General features: G+C 37.4%; 1 protein-coding gene across 5 annotated transcripts; it reads right to left on the bottom strand.

Moving 5' to 3' along the window:
* Positions 1–65: 65 nt before the first annotated feature.
* LOC127659469 (heterogeneous nuclear ribonucleoprotein H-like) lies at positions 66–21,030 on the bottom strand. Of its 5 annotated transcripts, none has more exons than XM_052149316.1 (11): positions 20,778–21,030; positions 20,298–20,383; positions 20,055–20,210; positions 19,822–19,965; positions 19,160–19,298; positions 15,022–15,200; positions 12,344–12,447; positions 6,078–6,213; positions 5,682–5,765; positions 5,495–5,593; positions 66–647 (listed from the first exon to the last, which is right to left on the bottom strand). In XM_052149316.1, the coding sequence occupies exons 2-11, from the start codon at positions 20,380–20,382 to the stop codon at positions 544–546; spliced, it is 1,230 nt and encodes a 409-aa protein (XP_052005276.1). In that variant the 5' UTR covers position 20,383; positions 20,778–21,030; the 3' UTR covers positions 66–543. The 5 variants fall into 5 exon arrangements, with proteins under 5 accessions (XP_052005276.1, XP_052005272.1, XP_052005274.1 ...); XM_052149312.1 differs by having other exon boundaries at positions 20,744–21,030; XM_052149315.1 differs by having other exon boundaries at positions 67–647; positions 20,831–21,030.
* Positions 21,031–21,770: the final 740 nt, after the last annotated feature.

The raw sequence follows: 21,770 nt of genomic DNA on the forward strand, positions 1-21,770 counted from the left end.
AGAATACCTTTCATCTCCTGTTCTGTTCATAAAGCTGTAATGAAGTTTGAAAATTCTGGAGATTTTATAGAATTGTGTACTGTTTAATAAACACTGCCTCAGAAGTATTAACCCATGTGTGAAGAAATGAGGAATCAGACAAATGTCCATTTAGTGCACAACACTGACATCACAGGTTTGGTACATTACTTGGAAAAAGCAAATGCTGATAAACAACAGCAACATGCATGCATGGAATTATCACCTCTTAACTATAAAAACAGATTTGCTAGCACCTCTCCAGTTTGGTAAATGGGCTGTCATATTTCAGCAAGAATATCTCAACATAAATTACTACATCTTTTTACCCCCAAAAAAGGGGTAGTTTCACAAGTATCCCCAATAATGTCAACAGGGTTAAAGAAGTTTGCATGTGTACAATACAAAGAACAGCTCTGAAAACAACCAACATTAAAGGAAAGGAGAATTTAAAAAAAAATTACTTTTTAACTTAGGTTTGTCGAAGGTTATAAACCAGCTATGAAAAGCCCCTTAATCCAGAGGCTACATGCCCCAGCCTCCCCCTATGCTGCTGTTGAGACCGTTCATCCCCATCGATCCACAGCTGCCTCCACCATAGTAACTGCTGCCCATTCCACCCTGATTACCTGACAGAGGGGAGAAATACAGATTTCAGGACCAGGGAGTTCTCAGTGCACCACAGATGAGCTGAATGAAATCACAGCTTCAACTACATCTCTCAAGTCCCTTTTACAAACAGGGCGTACCATTCAAACACAGCGCCGCTTTGACCTGCACATGAAAAGTGTCAGAATAAGGTGTTTTTACGAGGTTAATAGATAGCAAGAAAGCGGAGAATTAAAAATGGTGGATACAAAAAAATAAAGAGGTAACATACATTACAAAAAAAGAAATGACTTATTAAACGTTGGTTCTCGCGATGCTCAGAACTCAATTGTATCTAGGTTTAGGTTTTCGTGCCGGCACTGTTTACGTAAAGATACATCATGTTTGGCTATTACTGGCTGTGTTTAAACAAATCTGATGCAAACAGGGTTTTATGTTAAAAAAAACAACTTTGTGCCGCTATGGAGCCCCTTAAAGGACAGGGAGGGAATTTATTTTCTGAAATAGTTTTGCGTTCAACCGCAAAACGTTTTGTCCGTTTCCCTGTAATATTTTGCTTTGCATTCTTTAGCAATAGTTTTGTTTTGCATTCCATTCCCACACAATTGTTTTCCGTTCTCTTCTAACAGTTTTGCGTTCCCATGCAATAGTTTTGCATTCAACCGCAATAAGTGGTGTCTGTTCCCATGCAATAGTTACCCCGCAATAAGTTTTGCATTGTGTTCCCTCAAAATATGTTTTGCATTACGTTCCCTCACTATAAAGGTTGCTTTTCCCGCATAATAAGTTGTGCCCGTATCCCCACAACATGTTGCGTTATGTTCTCTCGCAGCAATACGTTTTCCTTTCCCACCTTGTTACGTTCCATCGCAATAAGTTTTGCTTTCCCACGTAATAAGTGGTGTCCGTTTTCCTGTAACATTTTGCGTTATGTTCTCTCGCCGCAATAAGTTTTGCATTGTGTTCCCTAAAAATAAGTTCTGCTTTCCCACATAAGTGGTTTCCGTTTTCCCGCAACATTTTGCATTACGTTCCCTCGCCGCAATAAGTTTTGCTTTCCCACGTAATAAGTGGTGTATGGCAAGCCGTTTTAACTTTTATTCATTTCCAGGATATGAATTCTTGATACCAACAATTCAATTTTCACTAGTTAAAATGATAATTATTGATATCAGGAATTCAATATCTACTAGTAACAATGGCAGTTTTTGATATCAGAAATTAAATTTCCACTAGTAACAATGCTAATTCTTGATATCAACAATTACATTTTTACTAGTTAAATGCTCATTCTAGATATCAATAATTGTATTTCAACTAGTAAAAACTATAATTCTTGATATCTGTAATTGTATTTTCACTAGTGAAATGTCACCATAGGCTGCCATTCAAAATCAATTGTTGATATCAAGAATTGATTTCTTACTTGTTGAAATTCCAATTTCACATATCAGAAATACAATTCGTACTAGTAAAAACCTTTATTTTTGATATCAAGAATTCAATTGTCACTAGTTGAAATGTCTATTCTTGATATCAACAATTGAATTGCTACTAGTAACAATGTTCATTTTTGATCTCAATAATTCCATTTTCACTAGTGACAATGTTCATTTCTGATATCATGAATGTGATTGTTACTAGTAAGAAAGCCATTTTAGATATCTGAAATTATATTGATATCAGAAATACATTTTCAGATATCAAAAATTAAAGTTTTTACTAGTAGCAATTCAATTGTTGATATCTAGAATATAAATTTTTACTAGTAACCACGTAATTCTTGATATCAAGAATTCTCATTTTTACTAGTAACAATGTAATTATTGATATCAAAAATGATATAAATACAAAGCTGATATGTGTATTCGGAATTATAACTAGTAAGAAATCAATTCTTGATATCAACAATTGATTTTGAATGGCAGCCTATGGTGAAATTTCACTAGTGAAAATACAATTACAGATATCAAGAATTATAGTTTTTACTAGTTGAAATACAATTCTTGATATCTAGAATAAGCATTTAACTAGTAAAAAATGTAATTGTTGATATCAAGAATTAGCTACTTGTGGAAATTTAATTTCTGATATCAAAAATTTCCATTGTTACTAGTAGATATCGAATTCCTGATATCAATAACTATCATTTTAACTAGTGAAAATTGAATTGTTGATATCAAGAATTCATATCCTGGAAATGAATAAAAGTTAAATCGGCTTGCCATAGTGGTGACCATTACCCCCGTGACATTTTGCGTTACATTCTCTCGCAATAAGTTTTGCATTGTGTTCCCTCACAATAACTTTTACAAGTAATATGTGGTGTCCGTTTCCCCGCAACATTTTGTGCTACGTTCACTCGCAATAAGTTTTGCTTTTCCACGTAATAAGTGGTGTCCGTTTTCCTGTAACATTTTGCGTTATGTTCTCTCGCCGCAATAAGTTTTGCATTGTGTTCCCTAAAAATAAGTTCTGATCTCCCACATAAGTGGTTTCCGTTTTCCCGCAACATTTTGCATTACGTTCCCTCGCCGCAGTAAGTTTTGCTTTCCCACGTAATAAGTGGTGTCAGTTTTCCTGTAACATTTTGAGTTATGTTCTCTCGCAGCAATAAATTTTGCTTTCCCACGTAATAAGTGGTGTCCGTTTCCTGCAACATTTTGCGTTATGTTCTCTCGCCACAATAAGTTTTGCTTTCCCACGTAATAAGTGGTGTCTGTTTTCCTGTAACATTTTGTGTTATGTTCTCTCGCAATGTTTTGCATTCCCACGTATTAAGTGGTGACCATTACCCCCGTGACATTTTGCGTTACATTCTCTCGCATTAAGTTTTGCATTGTGTTCCCTCACAATAACTTCTACAAGTAATATGTGGTGTCCGTTTTCCTGCAACATTTTGCGTTATGTTCTCACGCCGCAATAAGTTTTGCTTTTCCACGTAATAAGTGGAGTCCGTTTTCCTGCAAAATTTTGCATTAGGTTCTCTCGCCGCAATAAGTTTTGCTTTCCCACGTAATAAGTGGTGTCCGTTTTCCTGTAACATTTTGCGTTATGTTCTCTCGCCACAATAAGTTTTGCTTTCCCACGTAATAAGTGGTGTCCGTTTTCCTGTAACATTTTGCGTTATGTTCTCTCGCCGCAATAAGTTTTGCATTGTGTTCCCTAAAAATAAGTTCTGCTTTCCCACATAAGTGGTTTCCGTTTTTCCGCAACATTTTGCATTACGTTCCCTCGCCGCAATAAGTTTTGCTTTTCCACGTAATATGTGGTGTCCGTTTTCCTGTAACATTTTGCGTTATGTTCTCTCGCCACAATAAGTTTTGCTTTCCCACGTAATAAGTGGTGTCTGTTTTCCTGTAACATTTTGCGTTATGTTCTCTCGCCGCAATAAGTTTTGCATTGTGTTCCCTAACAATAAGTTTTGCTTTCCCACGTAATAAGTGGTGTCCGTTTCCCGCAACATTTTGCGTTATGTTCTCTCGCAATGTTTTGCATTCCCACGTATTAAGTGGTGACCATTACCCCCGTGACATTTTGCGTTACATTCTCTCGCAATAAGTTTTGCATTGTGTTCCCTCACAATAACTTTTACAAGTAATATGTGGTGTCCGTTTCCCCGCAACATTTTGTGCTACGTTCACTCGCAATAAGTTTTGCTTTTCCACGTTATAAGTGGTGACCATTACCCCGCAACATTTTGCGTTACGTTCTCTCGCAATAAGTTTTGCATTGTGTTCCCTCACAATAAGTTTTACTTTCTCAAGTAAAAAGTTGTGTCCGTTTCACTGCAATATTTTTGTTGTGTTCCCTCGAAATAAGTTTTGCATTCCCAAGCAATAGTTTTGTGTTCCACCGCAATACATTTTCAGTTTTCCAGCAATATTTTGCTTTGCAATCCCTCACAATTATTTTGGGTTCCCTCGCAAAACCTTTATCCAAATAGTTGAACTATAGTTACTGTAGTAAAACCGTGGTTAACATTGGTAAGGAATAGATCATTATATTGTGACAATGCAAAATGTATAACAAGGGAATGCCAAACTATTTCATAAAATACATTCCCTCACTCTCCTGTTAGGGGCTCTGTACACTTGACCAATGCAAAACACAGCGCAGCAGTTTATTGCTCAAGCTTGACGCTTCGCTTCATAGAAACCAATGCATTGGTTGGTGAATGTTGACTGTTGAATATTAAGTTATGCGAAAGGGCCTTCAGTGATGTGTCAAATTCTACCCCACTTGGACCCCTAAATGATTACACTAGCTGGAACAACTTCCATTGGGTATTCTATTAAGTGCCCAATTAGAAATCCCAAAAGCTAGGTATTTTATATATATATATATATATATATATATATATATATATATATATATATATATATATATATATAGAAAGTACAATTGATCAAACTAAACATTTATGTTTATGAGTTTTCAGCAAGCTAAACAGTTAGCCAGCACAGCATATGCAAGTTACTACACAATCATAACAAATACTTGTAGAATTTTGTACTACATGTTAGATTTGGTAAAACCCTGTTTTATTATTTAATCATTTAAAATAATTAAATATTATGAATTGCATAATAATGTTGACTCATCAAAGGGTATACGTAAATATAGTTTAGATATCACAACAGAAAGATACTGCTATAGTCAATGTAAAATCCAGACAAATTTTATCAAAATAATATTATTGTTATTGAAGTAGTTTAATTATGATTGTATTTACCTGATCAGCTACAACAGGATAACACGAAAGGCTTTTTAATCAGGCATTACAAACTGCTACCCCTAGGGGTCCAAGGACGATAGGATTTGGCATGGCACCGGCTAGGAGAGCTACGGAAGAGCTGACACTCACTGTAGTCACTGTAGCCCCCCATGCCACTCTGGTTACCATAACCACTGCTGTAGCCAGAGCCCATCTGTTGGCTGCTGTGTCCATAAGATGACTGGTTGCCTAAAGAGCAATAACAATGCATTCATGAAATATGAAATATGAGATCATTCTACTCACTGTAAGATTTGTTAATCTCAAGAGGTCTTACCCATACTGCCCATCATTTGACCGCTATATCCTCCACTTCCACCCCCTGCTGTTGAATTTAGGAACAGCTCCACATAACGGTGCTCTGCACAATAATTACGCATGGTAATCAGACTCCTGAATGCTGCTCTATCGCAACCTAAGTGTAAACTGTTCCATGTAAGCAGCACCCTCATCTCATAAAGACATAATTATGTAGCAGTACTATAATGAATTGCTGAAGAATCACTGTTTTTAAACAGCTTTTAGTGTTTGATTTATTGAAATGAGCATGAATTTCTTAATGCAGACAAGAACAGTTAACTGTGATTAAAATCATACGGTTCCAGTATTTAAAAAAACAATCAACCCGCTTCTGAATATGAACCAGGTCTCTGTTCCCAAACCTAACACTTACGCATATTGGCTTTGTCCTTCGACATGGCAGCCACAGCATCCTCATGCGTGGCAAACTCTACATCTGCTTCGCCTGTTACTCTCCCATCAGGGCCGATCTCCAGATGAACACGCACCGGGTTCAGTGGAGAGAAGAACTAAAGAGAACATTGAGACAAGACAGTGAACAGACAGCAATATCTTCTAGGGCCAAACAAGGACACTGACAGTGTGGCATTTAAACAAACAGTGGTGGAGATAAATCAATTAGAATATTCAACAATCAAATGCCTCAACCAATGTTTTTTGGTGGTGTGTTAATATCCAAGATTTTTGGTTGAAGGTTCAGAGTTTTGTGTGTGTACTGGGCACTAAAATTAAATTTTGCCCTAGACTTTGTATTTTAGGAGATGGGACAGTCATCAACATAGGAGAAAAACACATAATAAATTGGGTTCTAACCAGTGATATGATCGGCAGACAAATTGTTATAAGGGGATGGAAGTCGACTGGAGCACCCTCATTTCAAGAATGGTGCATGGAGATGGTGTCGGCTTTCGAGGAAGAGGTGAGTTGGGATTCATTAGATGGGAAATGGGGCAGCTATTTGATGTTTTTAGAGTGCCCTTTGGGAGGGACAGTGCAGTTTAGTTTTAAATCTGTGTGAGTATTATTATATAAATCTATTTGTGACCACAGGGATGTTGTTAAGGGTCAGGGTGGGGTTAAACATTGATTCTGTATATATATGATTTGCTTTTCTTTGTTATTTATATAATCAATAAAAAAAAGTTAATCAGAAAAAAAAACCAATCAAATGCCTCAGGAGTCAAGTGACGCTATCCGAGGTTCAGACAGGTGAACGACAAGCTCTGCGAGCTTTGCTAGATTTACAACTATTAATGACATAAACCTTGAGATTCGATACACTATGTTCCATAACTGTTCTAGGAGGACAATGTGTTAAAGAATTTAAAATCCTCAGGATCTGGAGACATTAAAAGACACTTATGTGCTCAAGCTGATACCCCAGAGTAGGCCCTGATCCAAGGAGTTGATTTGTTACACAAATCAAACTTATACACAAGGAGGGTCTCTACAGGAAGCTGTAAATTAAATTTTGTTATAATTGGCCACATGGTGACACTATAATAAGCACATTTTAGTTTTTGCTAATGACTTCATAACTGTATTGGCTAGAATATATATTTTTTCAAATAATTTAGTGCCCTTAAAGGATATGATCAAATGGATTTTTATTTCCACAAGAAATCTTTTCTACCATTTCGATTTTTTTGAAAAATCTACTTTTTCGAACTCGTCCTATGCCGTTTGTTCTATTCGCACAAAAATTGGTATACATCATCTGCAGACCCTCCTGACAAAAAGTTATCAAAATAATTTTGATATGTCAAATTGTTTTAAAGATAAGCAAATATGATTTTGGGTGTGGCCTGTAATTACTAATTGGCCTGTATCTTGTGAGCAAAAAATTCAAACTTATCAAAACTTTGAGAGAATTTTCTGGCAGAGCTATAACATAAGAAATAGCTATTTTTATACAACTGCAATAATGCTGTAATTGTTCATAAATAGGCTACTAATAGCGACTCCTTATAAATCAGACACATAAATTATTAAATTAAAAGCTTTTTTATTCTTAATTTCTCCTTTGGAAGAATAGCTTCTGTTTGTCAGTCGCTTTGGATGAAAGCATCTGCTTAATGAAGAAAGGTAATAACAGGGTTTTCGCAAGGTCCTTAAAGAGCTTGAATTTAGCTTTGCGAAATTTAAGGTCTGGAAAACCTGGAAAATCGGCTTGTTTTTTGGAAAAGTGCTTAATAGTACTTGAAATAAAAAATGGAATGTGTATGCGATTTGTAAAAAAAAAAAAAAAAAAAGTAATTAAGTCTATAATGTATTTGTAATATTGCCTGCAGGAAGGACACAAACCGCCCTTGATTGGAAGGGCTGTGTGACTGACAGTACAGCTGCCTTCTAGCTTGAATTAGTGTTAACAGTGGAGTCCCCCCTCCCCCACCCTTTTACAACTACCACTGCAGTGGATGAATTTTATTAGATTTTGTGAAATTTTCACGTTCAGATTCAGTTGATTTTGTGTGCTCATTTTAGTTTATCAGCTAATTTGAACCTTGCGGCTGGAGTCTGTTTTGTGGAATAACACTTTTTCTTAAAGAAACTTTTGCACTGACTGAAGATCGCTTCTGCATTGAAGTTCCCAGCCAGATTGAGAATAGACACTATGGATGGCCACAAATTATCAACATGCCCACACAAAGGACTTTTCTTTTTTTTTAAAGCTGGCGGTCTGAGTATGTTTTGGTGTATTCTTTTCATGCGGCCTCTGAGTTTATTGTCTCTTATGCCTCCTGTTGGCTGAGGTTTGATTTGTGGATTACATCAGTGGGACATTGGATTGATACGTCATCTGCTGCATTCATAAGCATCCGGTTCTTCGTACATTTGTTTGACTGTTCAAGGACACTGAAAGGCTTTATATCGGCTAGAATTTTGTTTTATGGAGGAATACACAGAGTCAGTTCTGTGAATGAATCTAAACGTTAAGTTTGTTTATTCTGCCTATTGGTAGGGGTTTGTTTTACAAAGAATTTTCAGTAATGTAATTTTATTTCACTAATTGGTGAGGCAAAATTGAGCAATCCGATGGCAAAGTTGTCACAGGGCCTCTTGTAGGTGTACATGGACCTTTTGAATTTAGAGGGACTGACGCCGGTTGGCACTGTCGTGCAAGGGGTTAATGCGCACCTTTTTTCTGTTCGTTTGGTTTGGAGGAGGGGAATTCAGGGTTTAATTGTTGTACTAATGGGGAATGTGGTCTGTATAATCTTGTTTTTGACACACAATGTTTATTTTCATTTAAAAATGTAAAATGTTAATATGAGTGGATTGTCTCTCTCCACGTGGAATGTGAATGGGTTGGGGCACCCCATAAAAAGAAGAAAGGTTGTTAATTTTCTTAAGCGTAAGAAATATGATAGTGTTTCTTCAAGAAATGCATCTTTCCCCACAGCAAGCAGGACATTTTGTGAAGATATGTTTTTTTTTTTTAGTGCTGGCTCAAGAGCAGGGGAGTCATTATATTGATAAATAAACATCTACAATTAAAATATCTCAAACAGATTATTGATAAATAAGGAAGTCATTATTGTTTTAGCTGAAATTCAGGGGCAAAGGTTGATTTTGGCTAATATTTATGCAACTAATGCTGATGATCAGGGCTTTTTTTTTATAGATCTTGAGGGATGTTGCAAGCCATTGGTGCCCCTCATGATATAATATTGGGAGGTATATAATCTTTTGATAGACTCAGTCTTGTATCATAATAAAGCAAAAGTGTTTAAGCCCCCTAGAGCAACATTGATGCTTCATAGGATGTATTAAAATCTTGGTCTTACAGATATTGAGACTTTTGAACCCATCTGGGAGGGACTATACATTTTTTCATAAGTTAATTCTAGAATAGATTTTTTTTATATATCCAAGTCCCTCATTTCATCTGTAGTAGCTTGTTCAATTGGAAACATCTTAGTCTCAGATCACGGCCTGGTGAGTTTAGAAATATAGATATAATGCTAATTTGTCATGGAATGTGGAGTTTTGGTTATTCAGGGCAAGACAGTCATACTTTGAGTTGGGGGACAAAGCAGGGAAGCTTTTAGCTAGAAATATAAAGCAGAGAGCATCTTTTTCTACCATTCCCTCAGTGAAATCTTCTGGTGGTGAAAATATTCATCTCAGACAGTGATATTAATAATGCTTTTAAAGAGTTCTATCTTGATCTTTATAGTTCCACATCTTCTGAGATAACCTTAGAGGAGCTTTGGCGAGGTAATTAAGGCCTTGCCTACAGACAAGGCTCTGGTGCCAAATGGCTTTGCCGCTGAGTTTTTAGCTCTTCTGCTACGGAATTGGCTCCGTGTTTCCTAGAAGATTATACAGAATCATTAAAGAATGGAAAGCCTCTGCCAACCATGACACAAGCCCAGATCAGTCTGATTCTTAAAAAGGACAAACATCCAAGCGAGTGTAAGAGTAACCGTCCAGCTATTCGTTAAAATATTGTCAAATATTCTGGCTAACCGATTAAGTTATGACATCTCTTATACATATAGATCCGGTGGGGTTTACTCTTGGCCATAGCTCTTCTGATAACATTAGGCATTTCATCAATATCATGTGGTCAGTGGCAAATGATCGCTGACATCACTTGATGCCGAAAAGGCGTTTGATATGGTAGAATGGGATTACCTTCTATTGGTTGGCTTAAGTTACTTTATAGACATATGTATTAATGAATGGGGTAATGTCAGATGACTTTACTCTGGACAGGGGCACCCGGCAGGGTTGCCCTCTTTCCCCATTATTGTTCTGTCTTGCCCTGAAACCATTAGCAGCCTTGATAAGAAAGGAGGATGATTTTCCAGGGGTGGTGGCGGGAGGTGTGGCGCATAAGCTTTTGCTTTACGCAGATTATATTTTATTTTTCGTCTCTGACCCTACTAGATCTATGCCTTGCCTCCATAGAATTATTAATTCCATTTCCAAGTTCTCGGGATACAGAGTTAATTGGTCTAAATCCGAAGATTTTGCTCTGACAGTGTACTGCCGGTAAAGACTTTTCAGCCGGGCGACTTCCAGTGACCCAAACAGGGCATTAAGTATTTGGGTGTTTTATTCCCAGCAAATTTGTTTGATTTAGTTAGAGTTAATTTTTACCCTTTAAAAAAAGTTTGATTGATGTGGGCTGCATTACATTTATATATGACTTGGAAGGTTAATGTTATTAAAATGAATTGTATTCCAAAATTAACTACCTGCTACAGTCTCTCCCTGTAGATTTCCCCCTCTCTTATTTCAAGCAATTTGATAGCATAGCGAAGTCCTCTATTTGGAATGGTAAACGTCCCAGATTACATTTCAGTACGTTGCAAAGGCCGACTGGCAAAGGTGGGCTAGGCCTACCCAAGATTTTGTTTTATGATTATGCATTCGGCCATAAATATTTGGCTCATTGGTCGCTTCCATCTGTGAGAGCCCCTCCCTGGTTTTGTATTGAACAGGAATTCTTGCCCCTATTTAACCATTTCTATCAAACTAATTGGAGAAGTTACACCCCGTTATCTCGCATTTGCACTCGGTATGGACAGTGTGTTTAATTTGGACATTTATTTAAATGTTGCCTCGAGCAGATGGCTGAACCCAAAATTATATATTAATAAGTCCCCTTTCTGCTGGTCAGAGTGGATTGAGAGGGATAACACTCGGTGACCTGAGAGTGGAGAGTTGAGATATTTAGAAAATTTGGTTAAAAATGTTAGGATTCCCAGATCTCAGTTTTATAGACATTTACAGCAGCGCCACCTACATTGTACTATTTTTGGGAGTAGCATACACCCCCCTAAAGCGGCAGATACTCTGGGAGTGGTAATTACAGCTTTTGTAAAAGGTCATGGAGGCATCAGTGTATTACCCCCTGCAAATTTAGAGTCTGGGGGACAGGGCTTCAACTTCTCTCAAGAGATTATGGGAGAAAGATTTAAACTTGGTATTGGAGGGAGTGTGGGCTAGGATTCTAAAAAAAACATCAAGTCTACATCTAGAGATGCAAGGGCGAGCCTTGCAATTCAAGATTTTACATCGATTCTATTGAACCCCCTCTAGATTATATAGGCTTGGTCTTATTTAATTGGTCTCCAATGTAGAGACACAACCCATGCTTTTTGGTGGTGTGTTAAGATCCAAGAATTTTAGTATAAGGTTCAGTTTTGTGTGACATATTTGGCACTTAAATGTATTTTCGGCCCCATCAATATAGGGGATAAACACATTAAAAATTGGCTCCTAAGCAGTGATATGATCGGAAGACAGATTGTTCTAATGGGATGGAAGTCAGCTGGAGTGCCCTCATTTCAAGAGTGGTGCACAGAGATGGGGATGGTGGTGGCATTTGAGGAAATGTCATGTAGAAGGCTGGGGAAGCTATTTGGTGTTCCTGGAGGGCTCTCGATGAGGGGCAGTGGAGAGAGAAGTATAGTATTAAATGTGTGATTATAATTTTGTGTGAACACATGGATGTTTGTTGAGGGTCAAGTTGAGGTTGGGGATTGGGAGGGGTAATAGTGGGGGTTAAAGGTTGATTCTGTGAATATTTGTTTTTCTTTTCTTTGTTAATTGTATGAATAAAAAACGCAAAAGCCTCAACAGATGAATTAATCAATGAAATATTTTTAATGTATACAGACTCACATTGTATATGTCAGTCTCTGTGGCTCTGTATGGAAGGCCTCTCATGTGCACACAGTGACCCGTTGTGCTCTGAAAAGAGCTGCCACCATCTGCATAACGCCCATCTCAAAGCAAATAAGAGAAAAAAAAGTTAACAATCATTCTGCCTCATTTACTTCACTTACAGTGGCAAGAAAAGTTTGAACCTTTTGGAATTAGCTGGTTTTCTGGATCTTCATCAAAGTCACACGATATACAAACACAACGTACATATTTTAACAACACACACAAAATTACAATCTTTCATGTCTATATTGAACACGTCCCCCATTTCCAGATTTATGCAAAGCAGCAATTCTTGATTGTTGGTCTTCTAAGCATGGTCCATATCAGCAGATGCTTCTCATGAATCGCAAACTCAAAATGTCTGAGTGCTTTATATAAGTAGCGCTACATTTACGTTTACATTTATGCATTTGGCAGACGCTTTTATACAAAGCGACTTACAGTGCACTTATTACAGGGACAATCCCCCGGCGCAACCTGGAGTTAAGTGCCTTTCTCAAGGGCACAACAGTGGCATCTTGGTGGTGCTGGGGCTTGTACCCCCAACCTTCTGGTCAGTAATCCTGAGCCCCAACCACTGAGCCACCACTGCGCTAACCCACATCTCCAATCTCGTTTCATTCATTGGATTCCAAGTCTGCCAACTCCTGACTCTAAATAGCATTTGTTGACAGCATTAGCCAAGGAGTTCACATACTTTTTACTACCTACACTGTAATATTTGTTATATTCAATATGTATAAAGTCAATTTATTTAGAAAGCACAATTAAAAACAGTAAATTGTTGACCAATGTACTGTACAATAATCATTTATGAAATAAGACATAAAAATAGAGGAAAACAAAACAGAAAATTAAATACAGCAGGAAAACATAATAATACTAATAATTATTGAAACTCTGTTGGACCAAATGCCAGAGAGAAAAGGTGTGTTTTAAGCTGAGATATAAAAATGGATAAAGGAGAAGTTCTTATAAAGTGTAAGCTTTTCCAATTTTTGGGACAGCTACTGCAAAAGCATGGTCATCCCTTAGCTTTAACTTGGGAACAGTTAAAGTTCTCTGTTCAGAGAACCCAAGAGACCTTGGGGGCTTGTGTATATGCAGGAGGTCAGAGAGGTAGGACGACGCTAACCCATGCAGTGATTTAAAAACAAACAATAAGAGCTTTAAGTCAATTCTGTAGTGGACTGGCAGCCAATGAAGAGAGACTAACATGAGGGAAATATGATCTTGCTTGCATGTACCTGTCAAGAGCCTATAGTAGCAGCATTCTGAAACATTTGCAAATGAGACAATGATGACTGGCTGACTCCCGCGTAAAGAGAATTACAGTTGTGAGGAAACAAAGGCGTGAATCACTTTTTCAAAACCAATAAAATAAAAGGTTTAAATTTGACCAGAAATCTTAAATGAAAAAAGCTAGATTTGACAGCTGAATTTATCCGTTTGTCAAATTTATCAAACATCAAACAGTATACCTAGGTTCTTCACCAACGGTTTACAAAGAGCCCAAGTTTGAGGAATCAAGGATATTAGAATACCCCAAACCAAACAATAGCAGTTTTACTTTCATTGAGATTTAGAAATTTCAATTTAATATAATCCAAGCAGTCCAGTTAGGGCTCTAAAGCACTCATATTATTTTTTATCAGTGGCAAATAAATTTGCATGTCATCTGCACAACAATGAAAAGAGATGCCATGCTTATTAAAAACAGACCCTGTGGGAAGCATGTACAACAAAAACAAAATGGGACTGAGAATGGACCCTTGGAGATACCCACAGGTGAGAGGGACTGAAGAGGATGAAAATTGACCAAAGTTAAACTTCTATTGGGCAAAGAAGACAAACCATTTAAGAGCAGTTCTTAGATACCCACCAACTGCTCGAGGTGGCAGATAAGGATACCATGATCTATGGAATCAAATGCTGCTCTGAGGCCCAATAACTTAAAGACCACAGAATCTCCAGAATCAACCGATAATAAGATATCATTGAGAACTTTTAAATTTTCAGACTCTGTGGTGTGCTCTAAACCAATCCAAAAACAGCATTTTCATCCAAAACAATTGTACAAGAACAATACAATAATGTGTGTGTTATTCATTAAAACAGATTGTGTTCATTATTGTAACTTTTACAAAGGTTGAACCAGATTTTAAAAATATTTATACATAAATGCAAATAATTCCAAAGGGTTCACAAAATGTTTCTTGCCACTGTACCTGAACAAGCACACAAATATTTTATTTATTTATTTTTGCTTAATTTATCGTCCAACACGCAACAAAATCATAAGTCTGACTACTAGATAAGTAATAGCACACATCTTCTTAACCAGCAGGACATGTCACATGCAAACATTTAATACTTCGGATTAGGGATTTGATCAAACCTATAAGTAAGATCAATGGTCTTAAGTGTAGCTTTTTAGTGATTCATCTGAACAGCACAAAGGGCATTGTTTATTTCTTCATTTAGCAGATGTTTCATTTCCAAAATGACTTTTCATTATAGTTTTACTACTCTGACAATCCCACTTGAGGGTTGCTTGTTCATGAATTGCCCTTCTGGGGTTTGAACCTACAACAGATATTTTAACAATTAGGCCTCAACACACCACTTCTTACCTCCACCATATCCTCCACGCCTCACTCTTTCAAAGGAGACTCCTCGGCCCATGCTGTTGTACCCCCGGCCTCCTCCCGGCCTGTCGTAGGGGCCTGGTCTCTGCATCCCTATGACCTTACGCTGCGGTTCATAGTGTGTGCGCACCTCTGCACGACTGCTCTTGAAGATCTCTATGTACCTAAGAACATAAAAGCAGAGTGATGGCACCAGGATCTATCAGCATGAGACGAGAGTATTCCTTGCGTGCAGCATAAATAAGGGCTGTCTAAACTGATGTAGACAGAAAACAAACTGGACACATATTTACTGTCAGCGTCTCCAGTCAATGACTTAATATAACAGTTTCCGAAAGGAGACACAGAGAGAGACAGAGAATAAAAGAACCCTTACATATTTAGTTTCATTCAACCCTTCTTTACGAAAAACTTTTCTTATGGTCACCTGAAAGGCAGATGCCATTGTTTTATTGTGGTCTGGTCTAACTGGACTACCATACTGCTAGCAGAGTGTAAAGCACTCAGTATTACCTGTTTTTCTGGGTCCTCACGAACTGAAGTCTTCACAATCGTAGAAACATTTACAGATTCCTATTGCATTATGCTTAGTGCTGAGTGGCCATTTGACAAGGTTCTAGCCAAAGGGTTAGCATTTTAAGTAAGATGTCTTAAGTCATCTTTGAGAATCTCCAGGCTAGTGCGGATGTAGCAGATTTGGCATTTTCTGATTAAATCAAGACCTTATCTGCGATGATGACCTTAAAACACTTGGTTCTCATTGATAATGTAATTTGATAAAGTGAAATCCATATCTTTTCACATTCAGTTATCTAGACCAGTGTTCCCCAACCATTTTGTTATATGTACCCCATAGCCCAATAGATGAAGTTTATAAACAAAAGCTCAATGGCGGTACTTCCAGTTTTTAGCACCTCAGTAAAGAACTGCTTTTAATTCGCACTCTATTCAAATTTAGGTAAAAATCCTCAAAAAGTGCTGTTTGTAGGGTTGAAACAGAGACGGTTTAGCTGAGATGGAGCACTGAATGGGAGAAGTTGGAAAGCCCAATATGGCGGATGTAGAAAATGAGGTCCCGCCTTACAGGTAAAAGAGCCAATCACCTTAGATACAGACATTGCCTGTTAGTTAACTCAAGAACCCTCATGCACATTAGCAGTTCCAGCCTGAAAAATATATATTTTTTTGTCTAATATGAGCTAAAGCAGCACAACTTATGATAGCATTGTTGTCAGATTTGACTGCCAATTTTAAATATGTTACTTGATTGTAATCCTGACCAACTGTTTTGGAGATTTCAATCTTTCCCCATTCAAGTAGATAGGAGCTGTAGTTTTTTTTTATTGTCCTTGTATACATGGTAAATAGCTGCCTGGAACATTCCCAAGATGGCCGCGAGTGAATGGACTTTGGGTTGAAACACCCATATTGAAAAAGTTTCTTTTTTTCTCTCTCCAATTTTGCCATGCCCAATTCCCAATGCGCTCTAGGTCCTCGTGGTGGCATAGTGACTCGCCTCAATCGTCTGAGACAGACAATCCATGCATCTTATCATGTGGCATGTTGAGTGAGTTACCGCGGAGACCTAGCGTGGAGGCTTCACGCTATTCTCCGCGGCATCCATGCACAACTCACCACGCACCCCACTGAGAGCGAGAACTACATTATAGCAACCATGAGGAGGTTAACCCAACGTGACTCTACCCACCCTAGCAATCTGGCCAATTGGTTGCTTAGGAAGCTTGACTGGAGTCACTCAGCATGCCCTGGCTTTGAACTTGTGACTCCAGGTGTGGTAGTCAGCGTCTTAACTTGCTGAGCTAACCAGGCCCCCATTCAAAAAGATTAATGAAGAAAAGGGCTTCTTAAATTTCCATCAGGATCAGCGGATCTTTGATATCAAATAATTTATGATATTTCACAGATCACCATTTCTGTGATTGCATCTGCTCTAATAAGACCCATTTGCAGAATAAGTCACATTTCCTAACTGTAAGTTGACCAATAATTTATGTAAAGATACATATTCCATGTCTGATTATATTCTCCATTTTATATGCCACATTTTTAAATGATTGTGTATATATATCAGAAACATAAACCTGTTACATCTCCAACAAAATATTGTTCCTATGCAACTTAAAACGGGTTTTGTCGATAGTTCAAAAAGAGCCTACATACATTTCTTAACTATAAGCCATAGAAACCCCTTTATAATAACCTTTGACAACATTAAAATACACTATAAGATTATACAACGGTTATAAACACCGCAGTGCTGCTCATATTATCACAGTAATTTTACCTATTAGTGAGGCTTGTGTACTCCTTTATTGACACCAAACCAGAAATGTGTTCCTTTTAACTGATAGGATTTAGAATTATCATTACTACGTAATGATACATTACATTAACGTTACTGTATTTACACTAAAAGCACTTCATAATGTGGGTATTATGGATATTAATTGTGGGTATGTAGGTTCCTCTCTTTAAAACACCTGAACTTACTGTATAGATATGCTCATATATTTCGCTACATGTGACATCCACACAAATAGACAACACCTACACAAGCAGAGAGGTCATGCTATAATAATCATTATCCGTCACTCTGACAGACTATTAGTTACTTTTGCATTTTTGCATTTAAACCCTGTATTTCTTACGGTCAGTTGGCTCAGAGAGCAAACAGTGTGCACGGAGACAGAGAAAGAAGTCTAAAGATGGTTAAAACTAAAACTTTTGCGCTAGGTTTAAATGTTATTCTTGTGTTTGTTTTATTAGTCAAGATGATGAAAAGATTTTGGAATAAACCATCAATATTTAAAAAATGTCAGTAAATGACAAGAAAATCTCCAGGTCAACTCAACCTCAGCACAAGTCAATTATTACTGTATTATATGTTTAAAAAATATAAAAATCTTGGTAATCATTCCCTGGATCCTGCATAAGTAACCTGGGGAATGCATAACCCTGGATGGAAATCACTGATCTAGACCAATAGGGATGAGAATTGAAAGGAATTTAATGACTCTAATTCTTTAACAATTATGTTAGTTCTTTTGAGGAAGGACTATCTGGAAAAGAGAATGGCAATGTTATTTACTGCCCACAGAAGTCAGTTTCCAAATGATGAGAGAATAACTTTTCACTTACTTTTTTTTGGAACCGGGCCATAAAGTGATATTTCACCTAAAAATGAACAATATCTCATCATTTACTCACCCTCATGCCTTCTCAGATGTGTATGACTTTCTTTCTTCAGCAGAATACAAACAAAGATTTTACGATTATTTCAGATCTGTAGGTCCAATGCTGACTAAATATTTGAAGGTCCAAAAAGCACATAAAGGCATCATAAAAGTAATCTAAAGTCTCCAGTGGTTTAATCAATGTCTTCTAAAGCAATCTAATCAGTTTAGGGTGAGAACAAACCAAAATATAACTCCTTTTTCACCATAAATCTTAACATCTGCAGTCTCCTTGGCGATCGTGATGTTAAGCTCAATTACACTTCCTAGCGCAATCTAGCGTTCTGTGTATGTGTCAAGCAAGTGCATTCAGGAAGTGAAACTGAGTTTGAAATCATGAACGTGCCTGAAATCATGAACCACTGGATCTTATGGATTACGTTTATGATGCCTTTATGTGCTTTTTGGACCTTCAAAGATTTAGTCACCATTTACTTGCGTTGTATGGACCTACAGAGCTGAAATATTCTTCCAAAAATCGTCATTCTGCAGAAGAACGAAAGTCATACACATCTGGGATGGCATGAGGGTGAGTAAATGAAGAGAACATTTTCATTTTTGAGTGAATTGTCCCTTTAAGAAGAACTCATTACCGGTTCCCAACCCTATAGACCAAGCTTTTTTGAGTTTTTCCTCTCAACATCTATGGCTCACTCAGCACTAATGAAGGTCTACACATAATCTTTGAACTGTAAGGCATAAAGCTTCATCTTCCTAAAAAATGTTTTATATGTCATCAAATTATCTGTGGTCAGTATCGCTATTGGCTGCTATGCAGTCATGTCTTGTCATTTCTGCAGTGGATGATTTTGTGAGGTGAACACCATAAGAAAAGCAACGTATCCAGGCAACCAACCAGCCATCCCCACCTGTGCCCTATTCTTTCCTTGTGTTTCTTTAGAGCCTTTTCGGCTATATCCTGTGAAGCAAACTGCACGAAGGCCTCCCCCGTACTCCTCCCCTGGAAGTCCACCGGCAATGTTATCCCATTTGGCACGATTTCCAACCCTTCAACCCAAGGACAGATAACCCCAGTGGGGGACAAATTAAGTCACAAGCCCATTAACAAGACTTTATATTTCTCTATGGGTTTCTCTTTGTCAAATGAGAAATCATACTATATAAACATACCAAATGGGGCCGTAATATACTTGAACCATTTCTGACACAACAATGATGATTCTTTTGCAAGAGAAAGTTAAAAAAGGGTCACTTAAATCAAATTGTAACCCATGACTATTTGCTTAGTGAGCCCCAACAAGCGCATAATATTGTATACCTCTCTAAGGTATTTTGACATATTTTACATATTTATTGGGACACAAATAGGACAAAAAAATTATCCCATCTTGGTCCTCCAAGTTGGTTCAATATCAAAGCTTCAATATAATTTCACCTAATCCGAATTCACTTGAGATCAAGCTCATTTGGAAAAATTAAATTTTCAACTAATAGTCCACAATAACTACTATAAACCTTAGATGTTTGTATATTATTTGAGGAAAGGGAATTCAAACTAACTAAGACATACCTGCAAAAAACTGGACAATCTCCTCCTTGCTGCATCCGAAGGGAAGACCACGAAGCCTAACCAGACCATCGCCTCCTGTGTCTGGGCAGTTTGGTCCAGTGTGCTTCAGAACCCAGTCCATCTCAACACTATTGGATTTGAATACTGCAACCACAAATCAATATATTAATGTTTGTGAATTAATAAAGAATATCTAATTACCTGCTGTAACTCAAGCAAACCCTGCTGTCTACCTTCTACGTAGCGGTGACCCATGGTTTCACGATCTTTCTTCACAGCAATTTTAAGATCTTCCTCCGAGTCAAACTCAACAAATGCCTCTCCACTCGGGCGCCCTTCCCTCGTGTACGTAAAATGTATACTTGTCCCATTGTTTGCAATTTTGCACTCTGTAATGAAATTGAGAGGGAATGAATAAAAACTGAGAAATTATACTTTCATGAGAAATATTGAGATTTATGCAGATGGTCTTAAACCTGAGAAAAACCTCTGAACTTCATCAACAGAGCAGGACCAGGGCAGTCCTCTAACACGGACCACAAACCCCTCTCCATCTGCCATCCTGGAGACGATCATGTTCAAAGGAAAATATTGGATAATTTAATCAATCTTTGAGAGTATTTAGACTGCAAGTTAATGTCTTATTATTTTTTATATAAAGTAATCTGCACATAATTGTATCTGAAATTGAGCATCACAACAAATGCAGTAAACTTCCCATGTAGTTTTGGTGTCTAGACATGAGCTCATTAAGCTTTACACTGCAATGAGTGATACAACTACACCAACAAACATTTAAAAACCATTACATTCTACGATTAGCAAAGCTTTTCCTCTTCAAAACAAAATCCTAGCAAAAAGTCAATCCTTATTGGCTTCAATGTGAAAAGGTTCAATATGCAAAGTAAATAAGTATGTTTACAATAAAAATGGTTGGAAACCGTAATTTGCATAACTGAGGAAATGAAACCGTTTTGAAGCTGTTAGCATAGCCAGCTAGCTGACTCACATTCCTTCTGATAAAACCCCCCAAAGACGATTTGTTAAATCAACCGAAGCAAAAATGACGTGATGTATCAGCACCCTAACAAGATGTTTCACGATATTGCTAGACTTGTTGACAAAATCGTTTATTGTATGTCAATGACTAGCAGAATACGCCAAGCTTTACTCGTCCCAACTGACACGATCGCTGATTTAAGGCGGACACAAAAGCTGAAAATGCGTTTGCTGACGCGTGCTGTTCGGGGTGTGAAACTACAGCGCCCTAAATCTAAATCAGGTTTTTTTTATTTATTTATTTATGTTTATTATTATTATTAAAGGGATAGTTCACCCATAAATGAAAATGCTCTCATCGTTTACTCACCCTCATGCCATCCCAGATGTGTATGACTTTCTTTCTTCAGCAGAACACAAACAAAGATTTTTAGAAGAATATTTCAGCTCTGTTTGCCATACAATGCAAGTGAATGGTGACAAGAAATGTGTAGCTCCACAAAACACAAAAAGGAAAATAAAACAAATCCATAAGACTCCAGTGGTTAAATACATATCTTCACAAGCAATATGATAGGTGTGGATGAGAAACAGATTGATATTTAAGTCCCTTTTTACTCTAAATATCCACTTTCACTTTTACATCTGAAGATTGAATGTGGTGCCTGAAAGAGCATTGTATGGGAACTACAGAGCTGAAATATTCTTCTAAAAATCGTACATTAAAAACTAATATTGAATAGGTCCCCCTCGTGCTGCCAAAAGAGCGCCAACCTGCATCTCAGCATAGCATTCTAAGATTATATTCTTCTCACCACAATTTTACAGAGTGGTTATCTGAGTTACTGTAGACTTTGCCAGTTCAAACCAGTCTGGCTAGTCTCTGTTGGCTTCTCTCATCAACAACCATTTGGCATCATTCTGAGTAAATTCTAGAGAATGTCGTGTGT

This window comes from Xyrauchen texanus, chromosome 19 (genome assembly GCF_025860055.1).
Source record: "Xyrauchen texanus isolate HMW12.3.18 chromosome 19, RBS_HiC_50CHRs, whole genome shotgun sequence".
In the NCBI taxonomy this organism is placed as follows: Eukaryota; Metazoa; Chordata; class Actinopteri; order Cypriniformes; family Catostomidae; genus Xyrauchen; species Xyrauchen texanus.